The sequence below is a fragment of the Orcinus orca genome, chromosome 1, assembly GCF_937001465.1.
Source record: "Orcinus orca chromosome 1, mOrcOrc1.1, whole genome shotgun sequence".
NCBI lineage: Eukaryota > Metazoa > Chordata > Mammalia > Artiodactyla > Delphinidae > Orcinus > Orcinus orca.
Window position 1 is genome coordinate 105,399,438 of NC_064559.1, and position 18,885 is coordinate 105,418,322.

The 18,885-nt window shown below is 49.3% G+C and overlaps 1 protein-coding gene and 1 long non-coding RNA gene across 9 annotated transcripts; one reads left to right on the forward strand and one right to left on the reverse strand.

Moving 5' to 3' along the window:
- Positions 1 to 21: 21 nt before the first annotated feature.
- ITGA10 (integrin subunit alpha 10) lies at positions 22 to 17,737 on the forward strand. 8 transcript variants are annotated; one of them, XM_004285791.3, is made up of 30 exons: positions 22 to 791; positions 2,307 to 2,418; positions 2,618 to 2,727; positions 3,323 to 3,414; positions 3,641 to 3,755; positions 4,469 to 4,596; positions 4,755 to 4,903; positions 5,554 to 5,704; positions 5,908 to 6,073; positions 6,212 to 6,285; positions 6,516 to 6,660; positions 6,887 to 7,035; positions 7,257 to 7,400; positions 7,537 to 7,740; positions 8,041 to 8,171; positions 8,899 to 9,065; positions 9,162 to 9,304; positions 9,734 to 9,847; positions 10,044 to 10,129; positions 10,284 to 10,425; positions 10,575 to 10,667; positions 10,818 to 10,894; positions 11,054 to 11,143; positions 11,570 to 11,654; positions 11,825 to 11,938; positions 12,199 to 12,279; positions 12,426 to 12,539; positions 14,092 to 14,187; positions 14,464 to 14,577; positions 14,875 to 17,737. In XM_004285791.3, the coding sequence occupies exons 1-30, from the start codon at positions 740 to 742 to the stop codon at positions 14,938 to 14,940; spliced, it is 3,504 nt and encodes a 1,167-aa protein (XP_004285839.1). In that variant the 5' UTR covers positions 22 to 739; the 3' UTR covers positions 14,941 to 17,737. The 8 variants fall into 8 exon arrangements, 7 of the variants coding, with proteins under 7 accessions (XP_004285839.1, XP_033272454.1, XP_033272457.1 ...); XM_033416563.2 differs by lacking the exons at positions 14,464 to 14,577; positions 14,875 to 17,737 and having other exon boundaries at positions 14,092 to 14,439; XM_033416566.2 differs by lacking the exons at positions 14,464 to 14,577; positions 14,875 to 17,737 and having other exon boundaries at positions 8,068 to 8,171; positions 14,092 to 14,439.
- On the reverse strand, positions 13,147 to 18,393 carry LOC117198770 (uncharacterized). The gene is made up of 2 exons (XR_004480013.2): positions 18,257 to 18,393; positions 13,147 to 17,594 (listed from the first exon to the last, which is right to left on the reverse strand). It is a non-coding gene; the product is annotated as an uncharacterized LOC117198770 (long non-coding RNA).
- Positions 18,394 to 18,885: the final 492 nt, after the last annotated feature.

Sequence of the window (18,885 nt, forward strand, 5' to 3'; positions counted from 1 at the left end):
AGTATGTAGGGCATAATACTAAGTGGTAGAGATACAGAAAGCTAAGAGGCTCCATGTTCCCAACTTCAGAAGTTTATAGCTTAGTTGAGGAGATGGGAGTCTAATGTTAAAGTAATAATACTGGTTCCACAAAGCTACCCCATACCAGTTCATGGTTTATAGTTCCTCCAAAAACTATAATGCCATAAGGCAGCATAGGCTAAGAGTCACAAACAGAACTAAGTGGAATGGAGATGGTAAGTCTTGGTTTGTGGGTGGGCTGTGTCTTCACATGTTGGGACTCTGAGTAGGTGGGGAAATGATATCACTGTTATCAGCTCTTTCATTTTCCATATTCCAGGTTGAGATAAATAAGGTTAGGAGGTAAAAAGAATCTGTCTCCCACTCCTACCTTCTATTCCAAACCTGAGGAAAGCATTATTGCTAGGCAACAACAAAGGGTAGAAAAAAGAGGAAGAGAAAGAAAGGACAGAAAGTCAAGAATTGTGTTCTCTTTGGATACTGAAATGATGCCTCCAGGGGGCAGCACCAAGGCAGAGAAATACACTAAAATCGCTCATTCCTCCTTTCCTTGGTCTGGGGCTCCCCACACTTCCCCACCATTACTCCTCCCATTCCTTCCAACTTTATTTTTAGCTGCCAGTGGGAGGGGGCAGGATAGGAGGGAAAGTACAGAAAACAGAGAAGGAGAGGGACAGAGGCACAGAGGACTTCTCACGCAGACAGAGAACATCCAGACATGGAGTTCCCCCTCATCCCCCACCTGTTCTTGCCCCTGATGTTCCTGACAGGTGAGGGAGGTTAACTTCTTGGTTTCTGGTGGGAACGAAAGATATATGGATTGCTTAGCATTGGGATCTTTATGGTTAAAATTCTTTGGGAGTTAGGTTAAGAGGTTAACTGATTCTATGTTTCGTGTGTGTGTGTGTGTGTGTATGTATGTGTGTGTGTGGTGTGTGCGTACACATGCGCATGGGTTTGCATTCTTTTGCCCACACATATGACTGCCTGGCAAGGGCTGAAGCTGTCCAGTGCCTTGTGTAATATTTGTGTCCAATTAAATAAAACTTTGTCCTAAGCCCTGGAAGAGTGAGGCGACCAAAAAGAAACATCATGTGAACTTCCACATGGCTAGTCTGATTACTATTATCCCCCTCCCTACTTCTCCCTGCCCTTGGTGGTCTCTGGGTTCCTGAGACATAACTGACTAACTGTGTGGTCAGAACTCTGGGTTTATCTAACCAATGTGCTACAGTTCCTGGTCATACAGCCTTGCCAGCTTCCTGGATGCAAAAAGGCTCACATACAAAACACTTTTCTGAAAATGAGCTTGGTTTGAGACAGAGCTATAGCCATTGGTGAAAGTGGTGGTGGGGTGGCCTGAGTGGGGGTTACTTGAAGGAGCAAGTCACAGGGAAAGAACCATGGGAGGGACAAGAGGCCTGGAATTTTTCCTCATCAGTGCCCTGTAATCTTCGTTTCCTAAAATACCAGCTCTGATTTTAAACAGATTGGGGTTGGGAGGGAAGAGTCAGCAAGAACATGATTGAGGGGGTCTTTAGAGTGGGCTGAGAGTTAAGGAAGAAATGCAAGTAGGCAGGGGGCAGTTGGGAGGGGGGATGAATTACAAAGGAAGTGGATCGTGAGAAACTTTGGGAGTGATGGCACCCTTGGAAAGGATGTATGGCAAACCATGGATGTAGGCGAGTGGCTCCACCCAGTTAATTACCACTGAGGTTTCCAGGGCTGGAATCAGCCAGAGACCTAGACATTGGAGAAAGAGAGTGAGAGTGTAACAATGATACTGGGAGTCAAGAAGAGACAGGAAGAGAAGAAGAGACCCAGACATGCAGTGTTCACTAACCTCCTCTTGTTTTCCCTATGGTCCTGGGTTTGCGGAGAATTTGTAAGGAATAGTTGTTCTGGGGCTGCAGAAAGGCCTTCTCCCTCTTTTGACCCTCACAGCTTGGAGAGGAGGATGTGTAGGAGGAATGATGTAGAAAAGGGGAACTTGACCCTTCCAGACATGTCTGTCAATGAAATTTGGGGGATAGGAATGGAAATACATCTGTGCAACAGCATGGCAGAGGGCCACAGTTTAGACATCTGGACCCAAACACAGGAAGAAAATCATCCTTGCTTGGAGTATATGACATTCACAGAGTCCAGGGCAGCTTATGAGTAAAAAGAAGGGAGATAGGCTGAGATCAAAAAGTTCCCTCCATGGTTTCTCTCTGGTTGTACCTCTGGGCATTCATTAGGTTCTCTGGCTGATTCCTGCTAACCTTATGATCCTGGCCCCCCAGGTCTCTGCTCCCCCTTTAACCTGGATGTGCATCACCCACGCCTATTTCCAGGGCCACCGGAGGCTGAATTTGGATACAGTGTCTTACAACATGTTGGGGGTGGACGCCGATGGTGAGGAGGAAACCAGGGGGCCGTGGGATTGGGACTGTGATAGAGCTGTTAAGGGGGAGGCAAGGTAGATGGAAATATAAACTACTCTGGTTCTTTGGAAATGGCTGGGGCTCTAGACTTGCCGTCACCATGCCCTTTCCCTCTGGCCTATCTCAAGTGTCATATTTACGCTATGCTTGTATTCATTTCCTCCTCCCAGGATGTTGGTGGGTGCGCCCTGGGATGGGCCTTCAGGCGACCGAAGGGGGGATGTTTATCGCTGCCCTGTAGGGGGCTCCCACAATGCCCCATGTGCCAAGGGCCACTTGGGTAAGAAGACTCCTCACTCTTCCACTCCTAACCCCTAACCTTGATACACTAGTAGCTTTGACCCCTTACACCTCACTTTTTTTTTGTTTTTAAGTTTTTTGGAGCATAGTTGATTTACAATGTTGTGTTAGTTTCAGGTGTACAGCAAAGTGATTCAGTTATACATATACATATATTCATTCTTTTTCAGATTCTTTTCCCATATAGGTTATTATAGAATACTGAGTAGAGTTCCCTGTGCTATACAGTAGGTCCTTGTTGATTATCTATTTTATATATAGTAGTGTGTGTATGTTAATCCCAAGCTCCTAATTTATCCCTCCCACCTCCATGTTTCCCCTTTGGTAGCCATAAGTTTGTTTTCAAAATCTGTGAGTCTGTTTCTGTTTTGTAAATAAGTTCATAGATAACATTAAAAAAAATTAGACTCCACATATGAGTGATATCACACCTTACTTCTTTACCTCCATATCCCACGTACTCCTCTTCCTGACTTGATCCGGACCTCTTCTCATCCTCTTCCAAAATCATCCTGAACTCAGTCACCCCATCTGTGACCCCATGATCTCATGCTCTTCCACTCCACTCCAACCAGGTGACTATCCACTGGGAAATTCATCTCGTCCTGCTGTGAATATGCACCTGGGGATGTCTCTACTGGAGACAGTTGGTGATGGGGGATTCATGGTAAGCTAAGGAAAGGGTGGTGGCGGGGTCTCTGACGGTTTGTGGTAGAGAAAAGGGTGGTATGATAAGGGAAACTGGTCTGTGTGGAGGGGTCAAGGAGTTAAAAACCCTAGAAAGCAAGGAGGGGGGTCTTGGGGAGTGGTCTCAATGCCTCTTTTGACAAAGAGCATGTTCTGAGGATGCCCTCCCAAGCCTGGGAGTAACTGTTTCCTCTACCCATCCCCAGGCTTGTGCCCCTCTCTGGTCTCGTGCTTGTGGCTCATCTGTCTTCAGTTCTGGGATATGTGCCCGTGTAGATGCTTCGTTCCGGCCCCAGGGAAGCCTGGCACCCACTGTACAACGTGAGCCAGGAGAAGGGGCTGAGGACTCAGTCCCTAGAATGGGGTGCAGGGTGGGAAAAAGATGGGGCCACAGGGTATGATGCTTGACAGGGGAACTGCATGGCTTATCCTCACTGCTACCTAACATGTCCACAAAAGCTCCATGTTTCCTAACAGATGAGAATTCAGACTCTTTACCAGGTCGTCAAGACTCCATGAACTGATTTAATCAACTTCAAAAACTCAGCTCTCACTATATCCCTTCATACCCTGCACCTTGGCTATAGCCTTCACCTCACCATTCTCCTATGTGTCATCTATTTTTATACCTCCATCTCTTTTTGTTTAAAGTGTTCTCCACCCAAATGCCTTCCTGTTTTGTCTCCTCTCCTCAAACATCTCCAGTCTTCAGTATCTTCTCAGTCGCTGCCTCCTTTGATTCTCCACCATCAGGACTGACCCTCCTTTTTTCGCTCACATCATAGAGTGGTGCTATGTTTCTACTAGCGCTTGATTCCTTCTTCTTTGTTTTTTTAGTCAATTGTATATATGCCCATCTTCTCTTTTATACATTTTTATATTTACCCAGGACCTGGCACACTATCTTCCTTATATGTAAAAGTGCCTAATAAATGTTTGAATTAAATGTGCCCTCCTGTGACCTCTTCCCTTGTTGTCCCCATGCCCAATGTCCTTTACCCCTCTGTTCCCCATCACTATACCCCTCCTCCTAGGCTGTCCCACATACATGGATGTCGTCATTGTGTTGGACGGCTCCAACAGCATCTACCCCTGGTCTGAAGTTCAGACCTTCCTGCGAAGACTAGTAGGGAGATTATTTATTGACCCGGAGCAGATACAGGTAAGAGAAGGCCACATGGATGGGCTTGGAGGGGGAGAGACAGGGAGAGAGGAGATAAATGTAGGTAGCATCTTCAGTAGTATCCAGGTGCTCGTCTCCCCTCCCTCGCATACCTTCTCCACCCCCACACTCCATTAGAGTGCACACTTTATTCTCAGGTGGGACTGGTACAGTATGGGGAGAGCTCTGTACATGAGTGGTCCCTGGGAGATTTCCGAACCAAAGAAGAAGTGGTGAGAGCAGCAAGGAACCTGAGCCGGCGGGAGGGACGAGAAACAAAGACTGCTCAAGCAATAATGATGGCCTGGTGAGGCACTGGGAAGGGGGGTGTGGGAAGCCAGAAGGGTTAGGGGAGGCTTTGGAGTGCAGTGTGTACGTGTACATCCCAAGATGTCTTGCCAGCTTATTTTTTTTTGCACACTAATGTAGGTGGGGGAAGGCTAAATTGGCTGTCATCGCACTCATTGCATTTCTACAAATTGTCTGTGTCTCTCCATGTTTCTGCTTTATTTATCTCTGCAGACAGAATTCTCTCTGTCTATATACCTCCACTCCCACTTTGCTCTTGGCCCTCGGGTTTTCCACCACTCATGTCCTAGCCCATTTTCCAAACGTGACAAAACTCATCTCTGGGAAGACTCCTCTGACCTGACCATTCTCCTTTATTCTACGTTCCCTTAATATTTGTCCTCCTAAATACAATATTTGCTGAATGAATCTATGAGTGAATGGATTTTATACTTACTTGCATTGATGATATGCTGCTCTATATGTTCTATGACATTCAGACATTTGAGCTCTTACTGTATGCCAGTCTCTACGCTAGACAGTTGGGGAGATGGGCTAAAAGGCAAGAGGCCTGGCCTCAGTGAACTGCCGACAGTGTTAAGTACTGTGTGTATGTGTATCTGTCTGCACACATCTGATCACACCTCACTCCTTTCTCTCTCTTCTCAGCACAGAAGGATTCAGTCAGTCCCATGGGGGCCGACCAGAGGCTGCCAGGCTACTGGTGGTTGTCACTGATGGAGAGTCACATGATGGAGAGGAACTTCCTGCAGCACTAAAGGCCTGCGAAGCTGGCAGAGTGACACGCTATGGGATTGCGGTGAGAACAGCTCTGGATCTGGAAGGATAGAAGGGATTGAGGAGGGTGACACTGAGGACTGGGAACTTAAGGAAAACAGGCATTGACCACTTCCCAGACATCAGCCGTATTCCCTTTCTTCTCTTTAGTTGGCTGTGTCCTGTACAGCTCTACCGTCTCACAGCACACAGCTAGCAGACCCCACCTTTATCTCCTGACCCCAGGTCCTTGGTCACTACCTCCGGCGGCAGCGAGACCCCAGCGCTTTCCTGCGGGAAATCAGAGCTATTGCCAGTGATCCAGACGAGAGATTCTTCTTCAATGTCACAGATGAAGCAGCACTGACTGACATTGTGGATGCATTAGGGGACCGGATTTTTGGCCTTGAGGGTAATGATTACCCTGGAGAAACAGAGGACAGGGTAGGGGGAGTTCTGGGGTATAGGTGGGCTTCTGGAATAAGTTCAGAAGGTCAAAGGGGAAACTGTCTTCCCTTATATTGCCTCATGATGTTTTCTCACACTCAAGGGTCCCACGGAGAAAATGAAAGCTCCTTTGGGCTGGAAATGTCTCAGATTGGTTTCTCTACTCATCGGCTAAAGGTTGGACAGACTCTGACCCCTCTCAACATCTGACTCCTTCCAGCCTCTAACTCAGACAGCTTCAACCCCAGGGTCTTCTGGATTCCTCCTTTAACCAATGTCCATGCTGATCTTCCCATACCCCACCAACTGACCCCAGCATGCCCTCAGTGACCCTCTCACTCCTGGAGAGCTTTTTCTTCTTATTCACCACTGTCTTTTCAGCGACCCCATCTGGTTCTGCCCTACAGGATGGGATTCTCTTCGGGATGGTAGGGGCTTATGACTGGGGGGGCTCAGTGTTATGGCTTGAAGAAGGTCGCCGCCTCTTCCCGCCACGGACGGCCCTGGAAGATGAGTTCCCCCCTGCATTGCAGAACCATGCAGCCTACCTGGGTGAGTAGCAGAGAGCTGCAAAGGATTAGACGGTGGAGGGGGAAAAAAAATGCTTCCTCAGTGGGGGGTGGGATGGAGGATATAAGGTACTCACTCTTAACTCATGCAGTTTCTCACTGATCTCCTGCTACCTTCCAGTGGGACCCCCTTCTGTGCCTTTAGGGAAACCTCCTACTCTGACCCCATCTTCTTTCCCTTTCACCTCCGATTCCTTGTCCACTTCTAGGTTACTCAGTTTCCTCCATGCTTTTGCGGGGTGGACGCCGCCTCTTTCTCTCAGGAGCTCCTCGGTTTAGACATCGAGGAAAGGTCATCGCCTTCCAGCTTAAGAAAGATGGGGCTGTGAGGGTCGCCCAGAGCCTCCAGGGGGAGCAGGTAGGGCATCCAAGGGAGGGTGAGACCCTTGGCTCCTGAGGGACCTTCAGGCTGTGGGGGAAGAGAGTAAAGGGACAAGAGAGGGGCCTTAAAAGTCTGTGTTGAATTCTGGTTGGCAGAGTCTTTCAGGGATGTGAGGACCAGATTGGCAGGTGCTCCCCACTTGTCCATAATCTTGCCTTCCCTTTCCTCTGGGGTCACCACTACCCACCGCTCTCCAGATTGGCTCGTACTTTGGCAGTGAGCTCTGCCCATTGGATACGGATGGGGATGGAACAACTGACGTCTTGCTTGTGGCTGCCCCCATGTTCCTGGGGCCCCAGAACAAGGAGACAGGACGTGTTTATGTGTATCTGGTGGGCCAGGTGAGACTTGCTGGGGTACCCTAGAACTTGTCTGTGGGGGGCAAAGGGAGTGAGGGAAGGCACACACATTTGAGGGCTGGCTGAGAGGTTGGGACTGTCAAATCAGCATCTTCTGCCTTTTCCTCACCTCCACCAGCAGTCCTTGCTGACACTCCAGGGAACACTTCAGCCAGAACCCCCACAGGATGCTCGGTTTGGCTTTGCCATGGCTGCCCTTCCTGATCTGAACCAAGATGGTTTTGCTGATGTGGCTATGGGAGCGCCCCTGGAGGATGGGCACCGTGGAGCACTGTACCTCTATCACGGGACCCAGAGTGGAGTCAAGCCCTGTCCTGCCCAGGTCAGGAGTGCCCCGACGAGGCAGGGGCATGGTGGGAGGAAAGGGAAAGGAGGTGCACCCTTTGGTTATCATTGCTCCCCTGGGCTTGAGACCCAAACTGAACAAGTGCCTTTTTTATCAGTAGTCAAAAAGGTGAGGCAGTGGGGTAGGAAACATGTTGCTGTACTAGAGACTCCTGAACACAGGCAAGTTCCTCTCATTCCTCCTCATGCCTGAGGGGAGAATTAGAAAAAGCCAGGTGGGAGGCCTGGGCAACCAGTTGTGTGAGTCTCTGCTCAGTGTCTCCTCTCTCCCTCTCAGCGGATTGCTGCTGTCTCCATGCCACAGGCCCTCAGCTACTTTGGCCGAAGTGTGGATGGCCGGTTAGATCTGGATGGAGATGACCTGGTAGATGTTGCTGTGGGTGCCCAAGGGGCAGCCATCCTGCTCAGGTGAGTGGCCCCAGCTCAGGTAACAGCATGGCATAGCTGTTAAAAGCAAGGGCTTTGGAATCACAAAGCTACATTTGGCTTTCTTGATCAACTTACTCTGTGCCTCTGTTTCCTAGTTTATAAAATGGGAATAATAATCGTACCTGCCTTAGAGGTTTGTTGTGAGGATTAAACGCTATAATCTGTGAAAAGATCTAAACACAGTGCCTAGCACACGGCAAGTGCTGATTAAATGTTAGCTATTGGGACTTGCCTGGTGGTGCAGTGGTTAAGAATTCGCCTGCCAATGCAGGGGACAAGGGTTCGATCCCTGGTACAGGAGGATCCCACATGCCGCGGAGCAACTAAGCCCATGCACCACAACTACTGAGCCCGCGTACCACAACTACTGAAACCCACACACCTAGAACCCGTGCTCCGCAATGGGAGAGGCCACCGCAATGAGAAGCCCATGCACCAAGGCCAAGAGTAGTCCCTGCTCGCCGCAGCTAGAGAGAAAGGCCACACGCAGCAGTGAAGACCCAGGCAGCCAAAAATAAAAATAAATTAATTTTTAAAAAATGTTAACTATTATCTTACTTCTGTCAGAAGGTTCAGGGGAGGCGGACACATGTGTCCCCTAGCTCCTTATTCTTTCCTTTGACCTCAGGGAGGCAAACACTGGGGACTGCCTTTCTCAAAGGGCTTTCTTCCCTCTGCTAGACTTTCTTTCCCACCCTGTTCCCAGCTCCCGGCCCATTGTCCACCTGGCCCCTTCACTGGATGTGACCCCGCCAGCCATCAGTGTGGTTCAGAGGGACTGCAAGCGACGCAGCCAGGAGGCAGCCTGCCTATCTGCAGCCCTTTGCTTCCAAGTGACCTCCCGCACTCCCGGTCGCTGGGATCGCCAATTCCGTGAGTGACTAGAGTGCATGCTAGGCAGCTCTCAACCCCTTGCCTGCCATGATCTTGGGACCCCTCTCCACCTGCACTCTTGCCTGCCCCATTCAGATGTGCGGTTCACAGCATCGCTGGATGAGTGGACAGCTGGAGCCCGTGCAGCGTTTGACGGCTCTGGCCAGAGGCTGTCCCCTCGGCGGCTCCGGCTCAGTGTGGGGACTATCACTTGTGAGCCGCTGCACTTCCATGTGCTGGTGAGGAGGGGGCAGGAACTGCTTTGCATCAGGGCCTGGGAGTGAGAAGAAGGCTGGATCAGAGGGAGGACTTTCTGCTGGATCGGCAAGAAAGCCAGAGTCAGCAAAGTGAGAAAGATCAGACTGTGGAGTCAGGCTGATCTGGGTTTGAATCCTGCTCTGCTGTTTACCACCTGTGAATTCTGGCAACTCATATAACCTGCAAACCTTAGTTTCCTTGCCTGAAAAGCGGGGATAATAATAACAACTACAAAATAGGAGTTAGCTGTCTTCGAATTAAATGTAATAGTATTGATAAAACCTTAGGACAGTGCCCAGCACACAGAAAGTGCTCCGTAAATATCGCCATAATTATCACATTCTGCTAGGATTCCTGGGTCGTATCCCTAATCCTGGCTCCCCATGATCCTTGACTCTGGTTTCTCTTAGGATACATCAGATTACCTCCGGCCAGTGGCCTTGACTGTGACCTTTGCTTTGGACAACACCACAAAACCAGGGCCTGTGCTGGATGAGGGCTCACCTACCTCCATACGAAAGCTGGTCAGAAGTGCCAAGCCCTGCCCTGCCCTGGGTCCCAACACTGCCCTTCTCAGTGAATTCAAGAGAAAGGGGAGGGAGGAGACAGGAGATCACAGTGAAATCTAACTTGGGCACCCACTCTTTTCACTTTTCCCTCAATCCCATTCCTTTCTCCCACGCCTTCCTCTCAGCCCTCAGCCCCTTCTCTCTCCTCTAGGTCCCCTTCTCGAAGGACTGTGGCCCTGACAATGAATGTGTCACAGATCTGGTACTTCGAGCTAATATGAACATCAGAGGCTCCAGGTGGGATGGACATGAACTGGCCAAATGGGGGTGACCCGAGACAGATCAGAAGGGACTTGAAGGGAGATGGAGGGTTGTTTCTTGCCCAGGAAGACAGAAGCGAGGCTTCTGGCGCTCCTTCAACTCTGGTCTCTCTTTTATCCACGACTCCTAGGAAGGACCCATTCGTGGTTCGAGGTGGTCGGCGGAAAGTGCTGGTGTCAGCAACTCTGAAGAACAGGAAGGAAAATGCCTACAACACTAGCCTGAGTCTCAGCTTCTCCAGAAACCTTCACCTATCCAGTTTTACTCCTCAGGTGCCCTTGGGGGAGGGAATTTGGGAGGAGGACAATTGGGGTATTGTCTGTGAGGGGCCCTAGGGAATGGCTTGCAGTGTTTAGAGGCTGCAGGCAGGAGGGCAGTTGCAGCCCCACCTTAGCCTCCACCCCGCTTCCTCTGCTCTCAGGGGGACGGCCCAGTGAAGGTGGAGTGTGCAGCCCCTTCCCCTCACACCCGCCTCTGCAGCGTGGGGCATCCTGTCTTCCAGGCTGGAGCCAAGGTGAGTTGGGGCCCAGGATGAGAAAGGGCCTCTGAGAGATCAGGGGCTGGAATCTGCAGGGCCTGGGAGTTTAGGAAAGGAGGCACACAAGGGCTCCTGTTCCTCTGTATTGTCCCATGAGGAGAAATCTACCGTGTCCCTCTCTCCCAGGTGACCTTTCTGCTAGAGTTTGAGTTTAGCTGCTCCTTCCTCCTGAGCCAGGTCCTTGTGAGGCTGACTGCCACCAGGTGAGAACGATGGGCATTTCCTCCCAGGCCTCTCCTGTTGGGTCTTGGTGGTGGTGGTGTGCGGGTGGGAGCAGGGGTGGAAACAGCGTGACTCCTTTACTCTAGAGAGGGGTGTCTGAGACAGGGCTGGGATGCGAGCCTCTCCCCCTGACCCTACAGCAATAGCCTGGAGAGAAATGGCACGCTTCATGATAACACAGCCCAGACCTCAGCCTACATCCAGTATGAGCCTCACCTCCTATTCTCTAGGTATGGCTCAGCTCCCCACTGAGACCCCATTCTGACCCCAGACTCATACTCTTTATGTTTCCCCCCTCTCCCTCCATGTGCTTCAGTGTTCCCAAACACCAAACCCTTAGGGCTGCTCTATCTTTTTGCCCTCAGTCCCACTCATGCTGAAGCTTCTCTTAAGCATCTTTCTTTCTTAGGTGTAGTACTTATGCATCCTAGTTGTAGGGCTTTGCTGGGCCCTGGGTGTGATGGAATATGGGGTGTGGCCATAAAGTTTGTACCAAGTCTATGTCATGTCTCATTTCTGTCTTCTCTATGTACCCCTATCTCTTTATCCATGTGCTGGCCCTACCTTCCCTGAATCCATGTCTGTGTGCTGATCATGTGCCCCTGTGTCTGTGTCATGGCTGTGACCATGTGCTTCCTGACTTGGTGTCCACGCAGTGAGTCCACTCTGCACCGCTATGAGGTTCACCCATATGGGACCCTCCCAGTGGGCCCCGGCCCTGAATTCAAAACCACTCTTAGGGTGAGAAGCTGGAGGGACCTTGGCATAAGCAGAGGGAGGGGGAGGAGTTCCTGGGCAAAGTATGGGAGGAGTCTCTCTTAGATTTCAGTGGTATTGAGGGTAAAGGGGAACGGATGAGGAAGAGTCTTTCTCTGCCTCTCACCTCTTCCCATTTCCAATCCTCTTCTTAGGTTCAGAACCTTGGCTGCTATGTGGTCAGTGGCCTTGTCGTCTCAGCCCTCCTTCCAGCCGTGGCCCATGGGGGCCATTACTTCCTGTCACTGTCTCAAGTCATCACTAACAATGTGAGTCTGGGCTAGGGGCGCGTGGAACCCTGCCCTCTTGATTTGGTGGACTCACCCAGCTCCCAGCGTCCTGGGTCACTGCTCTCGGGGCTCCTCCCTCCCTGGGGGCGCCTTTCTTTCACATACGTCGCTTCGTTGAGAAGAAAGAAAGGGATCACCCAGGGAAGAACTACAAGAGTGTGGGTGGTGTGCTCCTGCTCAGCCTGGAGTGGCTGGCCTCTCACCATCAAGAGGGTCCCTCAAGTTGGATCTTCCTCTAGGCAAGCTGCACAGTGCAGAACCTGACTGAGCCCCCAGAGCCCCCTGTGCATCCAGAGGAGCTCCAGCACACGAGCTGGCTGGTATGAGTCACAAGAGGGCGAAGGAGGTGTACGGAGTGGGAATGCAGGGGGGAGCAGTAGAGTTTGGAGCCTTGGGCTGGAGAGTAGAGTGGGGAGTGAGGGATATTTCCACCCCAGCGTCCTGATGTGTCTCTCTCTTCTGGTAGAATGGGAAGAATTCCCGGTGTCAGGTCATGAGGTGCCACCTCGGGCGACTGGCAAAGGGGACTGAGGTCTCTGTTGGACTGCTGAGGCTGGTTCACAATGAATTTTTCCGAAGGGTAAACTTTTCCTTTTCCACTGCTTTCCCCTGCTGCTCCTATCTGGGACTTTAGCATAGCCTTTTCCGGTAGACAGACTCGTGTTCAAGTTTGAGCTTTGCCTCCTACTCACAAAGTTATTTAATTTTTCTAAGTTTCTTTCTCCTCATCTCTAAAATGGGGAAGAAAAGACTTACTTCATAGGGTTGTTGTAAAGACTAAGTGAATAATGAGATGAACTCACTAGAAGCTAGTTACTATTCTTGTATTTTCCTCCATTTATCATCTCTTAGTGTTATATCAATAATCAACCGACATTATGCGGGCCTCTCACTGTTGTGGCCTCTCCCGTTGCTGAGCACAGGCTCCGGATGCGCAGGCTTAGCGGCCATGGCTCACGGGCCCAGCTGCTCCGCGGCATGTGGGATCTTCCCGGACTGGGGCACGAACCCGTGTCCCCTGCATCGGCAGGCGGACTCTCAACCACTGCGCCACCAGGGAAGCCCCAACCAACATTTATAGGATACCTAAATTCAATCAACCCATCAAATGCCTGCTATATAAAAAGCCCTCTATTAGGTAGACACTGAGGAGAATATCCCCAACATTTAGCACCATGCCTAACTCATTGTAGTGATTTAATACATTTTTATTAAATGAATGAGTAAATAGTTGATATTACATGCAGGGTAAGCATGGAGGGTAGTGGGAAGTGATATTGTATAGTGAAAGAGATCTAGATTATCAAAGATCTTTAAAGCCAGGAAGATGAAATAGAACCTAATATGATAGGCAGTCAGGAGTCATGTGAGTTCCTGAGCAGGGAAATGACCTCTTAATTATAACAGCTGTTTAGTACTAGGGGTTTATATTGTGCTTTCCCGTGTTCCGTATACTTTGAATTACAAAAGATCCCTGGGATGTAGGCATCTTTCAGGGAAGTTAAGTCTGACAGGCCATCCTTCCCTAAGTCTGGTTCTCTCTTTATCTCTCTTTGGTATCCTTTTTTCATTCATTTATTTATTCTTTTAACAAAGATTTATTGAGAAACTAGGGACACATAAATTACTAACACACAACCCTTGACCTCAAGGATCTTATAGTTCAGAGGTGAAAGACAGAGAAGTAAACAGAATATTATAACCTGATCCAGGGTGATGGGGGTTAGGAGGGAACACTTTCCTACTTCCCAGAGGGGATGACATCTAAAGGAAGGGTAGGCGTTAGCCAAAGAAAGAGGAGTTGAATGCATTTCAGGTAGGGCAAACAGAGTATATGAAGGGCCATAGGCTTTCCATCTGTTACCCTTCTTTTCTTTCCCCATCAGTCTCCAACCTTTTCCTCTGGTTTTGAACGTCCTGGAAGTTGTACCCCTCAGCCTCATCTTTGCCATTAGGGTTCTGAGAGCCTTATCACCTGATGATGGCTCACTTTATTTTTTTTTTAATTTTTTTTGAATTTTATTTTTTTTATACTGCAGATTCTTATTAGTTATCCTTTTTATACATATATTAATCAATCCCAATCTCCCAGTTCAGATGATGGCTCACTTTAAATGTCTTTCCATTCACAGGCCAAATTCAAGTCTCTGACAGTGGTCAGCACCTTCGAGCTGGGAACTGAGGAGGGCAGTGTCCTACAGCTGACTGAAGCCTCCCGTTGGAGTGAGGTGGGGCTGGAGACTGAGTCTGAGAACTGTGGAACTAGTAAGGGTGGCAGTGGCCTAAGGGCACCTGTGAGATTTTTCAGAACAGAGGTGTCTTCATTAGGCAGCAGTCAGGGAGTCAGAAGTGATAAATCAGAATGGTGGGGTCCCACTGCCTCCATTCCTACCTCAGTCTCTTTCCTTTTAGTCTTCTATTTTGCGGCTGGCTTTGCTACAATGTTGGGTGAGGCTAGCTGGGCAAAACGGTGCAAATAAAAAACAACTCTCCTTCCTATGCAGAGCCTCCTGGAGGTAATTCAGTCCCGCCCTGTCCTCATCTCCCTGTGGATCCTCATTGGCAGTGTCCTGGGAGGGCTGCTTCTGCTTGCTCTCCTTGTCTTCTGCCTTTGGAAGGTAAGCACTGCTGTCGTGGGGAGTACGGGGCATGGTGCTCACGAATTAAGGAATCCTTGATTATAGCCGGGAGAACCGGATTTGTGCTGGGCAGCTAAGCAGGCTGTGGGTGTCATGCCCAGATCTCCTTCACTGTCCTCCACAAATGTTGGTTGAATTAAACTAAGCCAAATAAAATAAATTTGAATCTCAGTTTTGGAAGCAGAACAAAATTGAAGACTTCAGATACATCTGAGGGCTGTTGGCCGGGTCCCCAGGCAGGGCATTTGGTGAAGACTCTTATCTCTTTCCCTACAGCTTGGCTTCTTTGCCCGTAAGAAAATCCCAGAGGAAGAAAAAAGAGAAGAGAAATTGGAGCAATGAATGTAGAATAAAGCCCTAGAAAGTCCTCCCTGGCAGCTTCTCCAAAAGACTTGCGTAACAGCAGAGGTTTAGGGGCTCAGATGGGACAGGAAGAAGCCTCTGGACTATCTCCCCAGACCTGCAGCCTGACTTGACCTTTGAGTCATGAGGATGCTGCTGGCAAGGGATGAGGCCTTACCTCAGACGAGAAGGGCTGGCACTAAACACTCCCACCCTGTGCTTCCCTCCTTACCATCCTGGTTCCAGAGCCAACACTGGGACCTTAGTGTAGGGTCCTTTTTTCCCCATCCCCAGGAATTAAGAATTTTTTGCCTAGGTCCCTGACTTCTTTCAGTTTCCCTCTATATCCTCCCTCACAATTTGGAAAGGACGAGGGTTATCTTCCTCCATTTCCCACCTCTCACCTTCCTGCCTTCTCCCCACTCCACAGGAGAGAGCTGACGTTGGCTTGAACGAAGTAAAGTCAACATCTGCTGCTTTCCTGTGGAGTCTGGTGATTCAGAGGGCCGGATGGGGAGAGTCAACAGGAAAAAAGGAGGGAGGAGAAAAAGCCACAAGAGACATTCTGTACAATTCCAAGGAACAGAGAAGCCTTTAGACAGGCAACTGCCATCCCCCTGAAACCTGAGACTTTCGTGGTGCACTCGCCCGCCCTCAGGTGCTGGTGAAAGGGAGCTGCCCCAGGCCTTCTGGGCAAGGGTTTCCCAACTCTCCAGCCTTCCCTGGGAGCAAAGCCAGAGCTGGGTGCCCGATTCTCTGGACCCAGGGGCCCCCACGTGGCTAGAGCTGGAATAACAGAGAAGACTGGATACCCTAGGCAGTCTTCTCCTCTCTCAGGCCTCACACACTCATGAGCCCTCCTTGGAGCCTCCTTATAGAAACTAGAGAGAAGGGAGAGAAGGGAGTTGTTGGTGGGAAACCCTTTCACCTTACTAGATTTGGGAAGCAGCAGCCCCATGGGGTCTGAATTAAGGAAGAAGCTGAAGTAGGTTGCAAGAGGTCTCTGGGAAGCAAGCCCTTACTTACTTGGCACTGTTTATATAGCACAAATATCTCCTAGGAAATGTTTCTGGGGCATCTCCAGTCATACCTTGTAGGGCTTCTCTGGTACAATCAGTTGGACAGCCCTTGCTTGATGTTTACTGGAAATTCTCAAGTTAGTTTCTATCTCTGGACCACCCCACCACCTGACTCCCATTTTTTGGTCATGGCCAGTAAAGAGAAGTGGATTCTCATTGACAACTGGGTAACATACAGTTCTCTGTAATCAAGACTTTGGACACCAAAGTTAGTTACTGGTCTCCAGAGGGCAGCTCTGACAGCCATTTGAAGAATCAGCACCCATTCAGAGCTGAGAAGAGAGGGGACCCGATTGGGCAGTTGACTAGCCACCCCAGACTCTGTCCTCCAGGGCTGTTCTTGAGATCTGGTCACAGTGTTTATTTTGGCATGTCTCTGGCCTTTTGCAGACAGCATTGTCTCTGTTTCCTAGCAGGGTAGACAGTGTATCAGATGGTCAGAACAAATAAAGTTCAGTGTCAAATGACTTCTGGCTCTCTTTGAGTTCCCTGGGATATAGACTGCTCACAAAGGGTGAGAGGTGGAGTCTCAGTTTACCTTGAGACCTTATACAATTGAGTCCCTGGAAGGCAAGGTTATGAAGTATTGAAATGTTTTCTGTGACTCTCCCACTGGAGATGTACTCTAGCCTCCTGCAATCCTCACCTACTTAAATGAGCGTAGAGTGTAAAATGTGTAGGTTTGGTAAACACATAGGCCTATACTGAAATCCCAGGTCTGCCATTTATGAGCTAAGTGGCTTTGGGCAAGTCATAACTACCCTGAGGCTCAGATAAAAAGCTGTGTAGAGCAGTGGTTAAGAATGAAGACAGACTTGGGTTTAAATCTAAGCTCTACCACTTAAATCCTGCTTGACCTTGAACAGATTTAACTTCTCAATGTCTTGACTTTCTTGACTTTAAACTTATTAGGGTTGTGAGGACTAAATGAGATGATTCAAGTAAAGTGAACATATAGTAAGTACTTAATAAATGGTAACTATTGTTATAGTTACCTGGCCTATTAGGCTGGGACAACCATTCTGTGCCAAGCTGGTGAGTTATTTTGTGGCAGGAGGATCCATGGTGGCCCTTAGTACAATTCATATAGGCTATAGTTTGATCAACATTTATGCAGCACACTTGTTTCTGGGGCAAGGACTGAGGCCATGGTTATGTTGACAGATTTCCCCTCTTTATCCCCAGTCAGCCTGCAAAGGGAGATGGGTATCCTTGAGGACTGGTTCATCTAATTCTCTCTCCACATGATTAAAAAAGCACTCTTAATATTTTTCTCCACCTAGAGATCCCTCTCTTCTCTCTTCCTCAGCGCCAGAATGGGACTTTCTCTAACCCCAACCTGTTCTTCAAAAAGCCTGTTACCTCTTTCTTCCTTTGAAGCAGAGCCAGTTTGAGAAGCAACTGTAGAAACACCAGGCTCTCCTCAGACACACAGGTGTTGCTTTCTTCTCATCGTTGCTCCTTTGTTCCTTTATTCATTCTTTTGTTCATTCACTCATCAGACATTAAGCACCTAATATGTGCTAGGCAATTTGAATAATATAAAATGCAACTCCTACCATCAAAGAGCCCAGTCTAGTAGGGGAAACAAACATGTAAACATATAATGGAAAATACAGAGAGCTGGTTGCTAGACGACATATCAGTATTAGAAATGTGTTGCACACAAGAGGCACACTTTTTTAGGTGAGGTTGGAGGGACTTTAAAAGTTTACAGAGTTTATGTATGACTGATTCACTTTGTTATAAAGCAGAAACTAACACACCATTGTAAAGCAATTATACCCCAATAAAGATGTTAAAAAAAAAAAAAGTTTACAGAAAAAAAAAAAAAGTCTTGAGGGGCCACCAAGTGTGAGAGGAGGCATTCCAGGGAGGATTAATCACCAGTTGGGAAGGGAACTGTAGTAGATTGGAGCAGCCTGAGCATTAGACTGTTTGTGAAAGTAGTGAGAGATGAGACTTGAACAGGCAGAGTGCAGCTCCTGATGAGCCTAGTAAACTACGTTAAGAACTCTGGCCTTTATCCTGTAGGCTTTCATATGCATTTGAGTGTGCTCTCTCTGGCTGAAGGGAGGAGAAAAGAGAGACGGGTAGACTAACTGTTCAAGTACGAATTGCTGAGAATCTGAATTTAAAGGGCAGTGGAAATAATGAAGACGGTTTTGTGCGTATTTTTGTGGAAGGGAATGCTTAGAATAAAAAAAATCGCTCCTCTCCCTGTGCCCTTTACTAACGTAGAGGTGCGCTGGGATATTAGGCCTGGTCCCCTTTCTCCACGTTGCGGTGGGTCGTGCATCATCCACGCTCAGTCCTTTGCTCGGCACTACAATCTCCTCCCGTTTCCAAACTGCTCTCTTCAAATCCTTCTTTGTGCCCGGGTTTTTGGCCGCGGAATGGGGGGAGGAAGCAGAGGTAACTAAGTCGGCAAATATCTCTGGATATAATCAAATCTTCGTCACCAGTGGTTAAATGCGACAGTTTCTAAGAGGCGTGCACACCGGGAGACTCCTGCGGCTGCGCCCCGGGGGACGGGGCTGAGGCGGGGCTTGGGGTGGAGCCGCAGCCTGGAACTGCGGGGCGGGGCGGGGCGGGGCGGGGCAGGGGGAGGAGTTTTAGCTGGATCCCGGGTCTGGGGACCTGAGGTCCCTTTTAAGATTGAGCAGGTCGGAGCTGGGGGCGGGTTCGGTTTGGGAGGGTGAGGTTTTGAGACCAAGCCCAGGCGGAGACTGCAGGATTTTTGTCTCCGCAACGGCGGAGTGAGGCTGGGCCAGGGGCGGAGTGTTAAGACCAGCCCTCGGATTCTTGCCTCTGATTGAACGGGGTGGCCCCCCCTGGGGCGGGTCCCGGTTTGCTTTTGACAGCT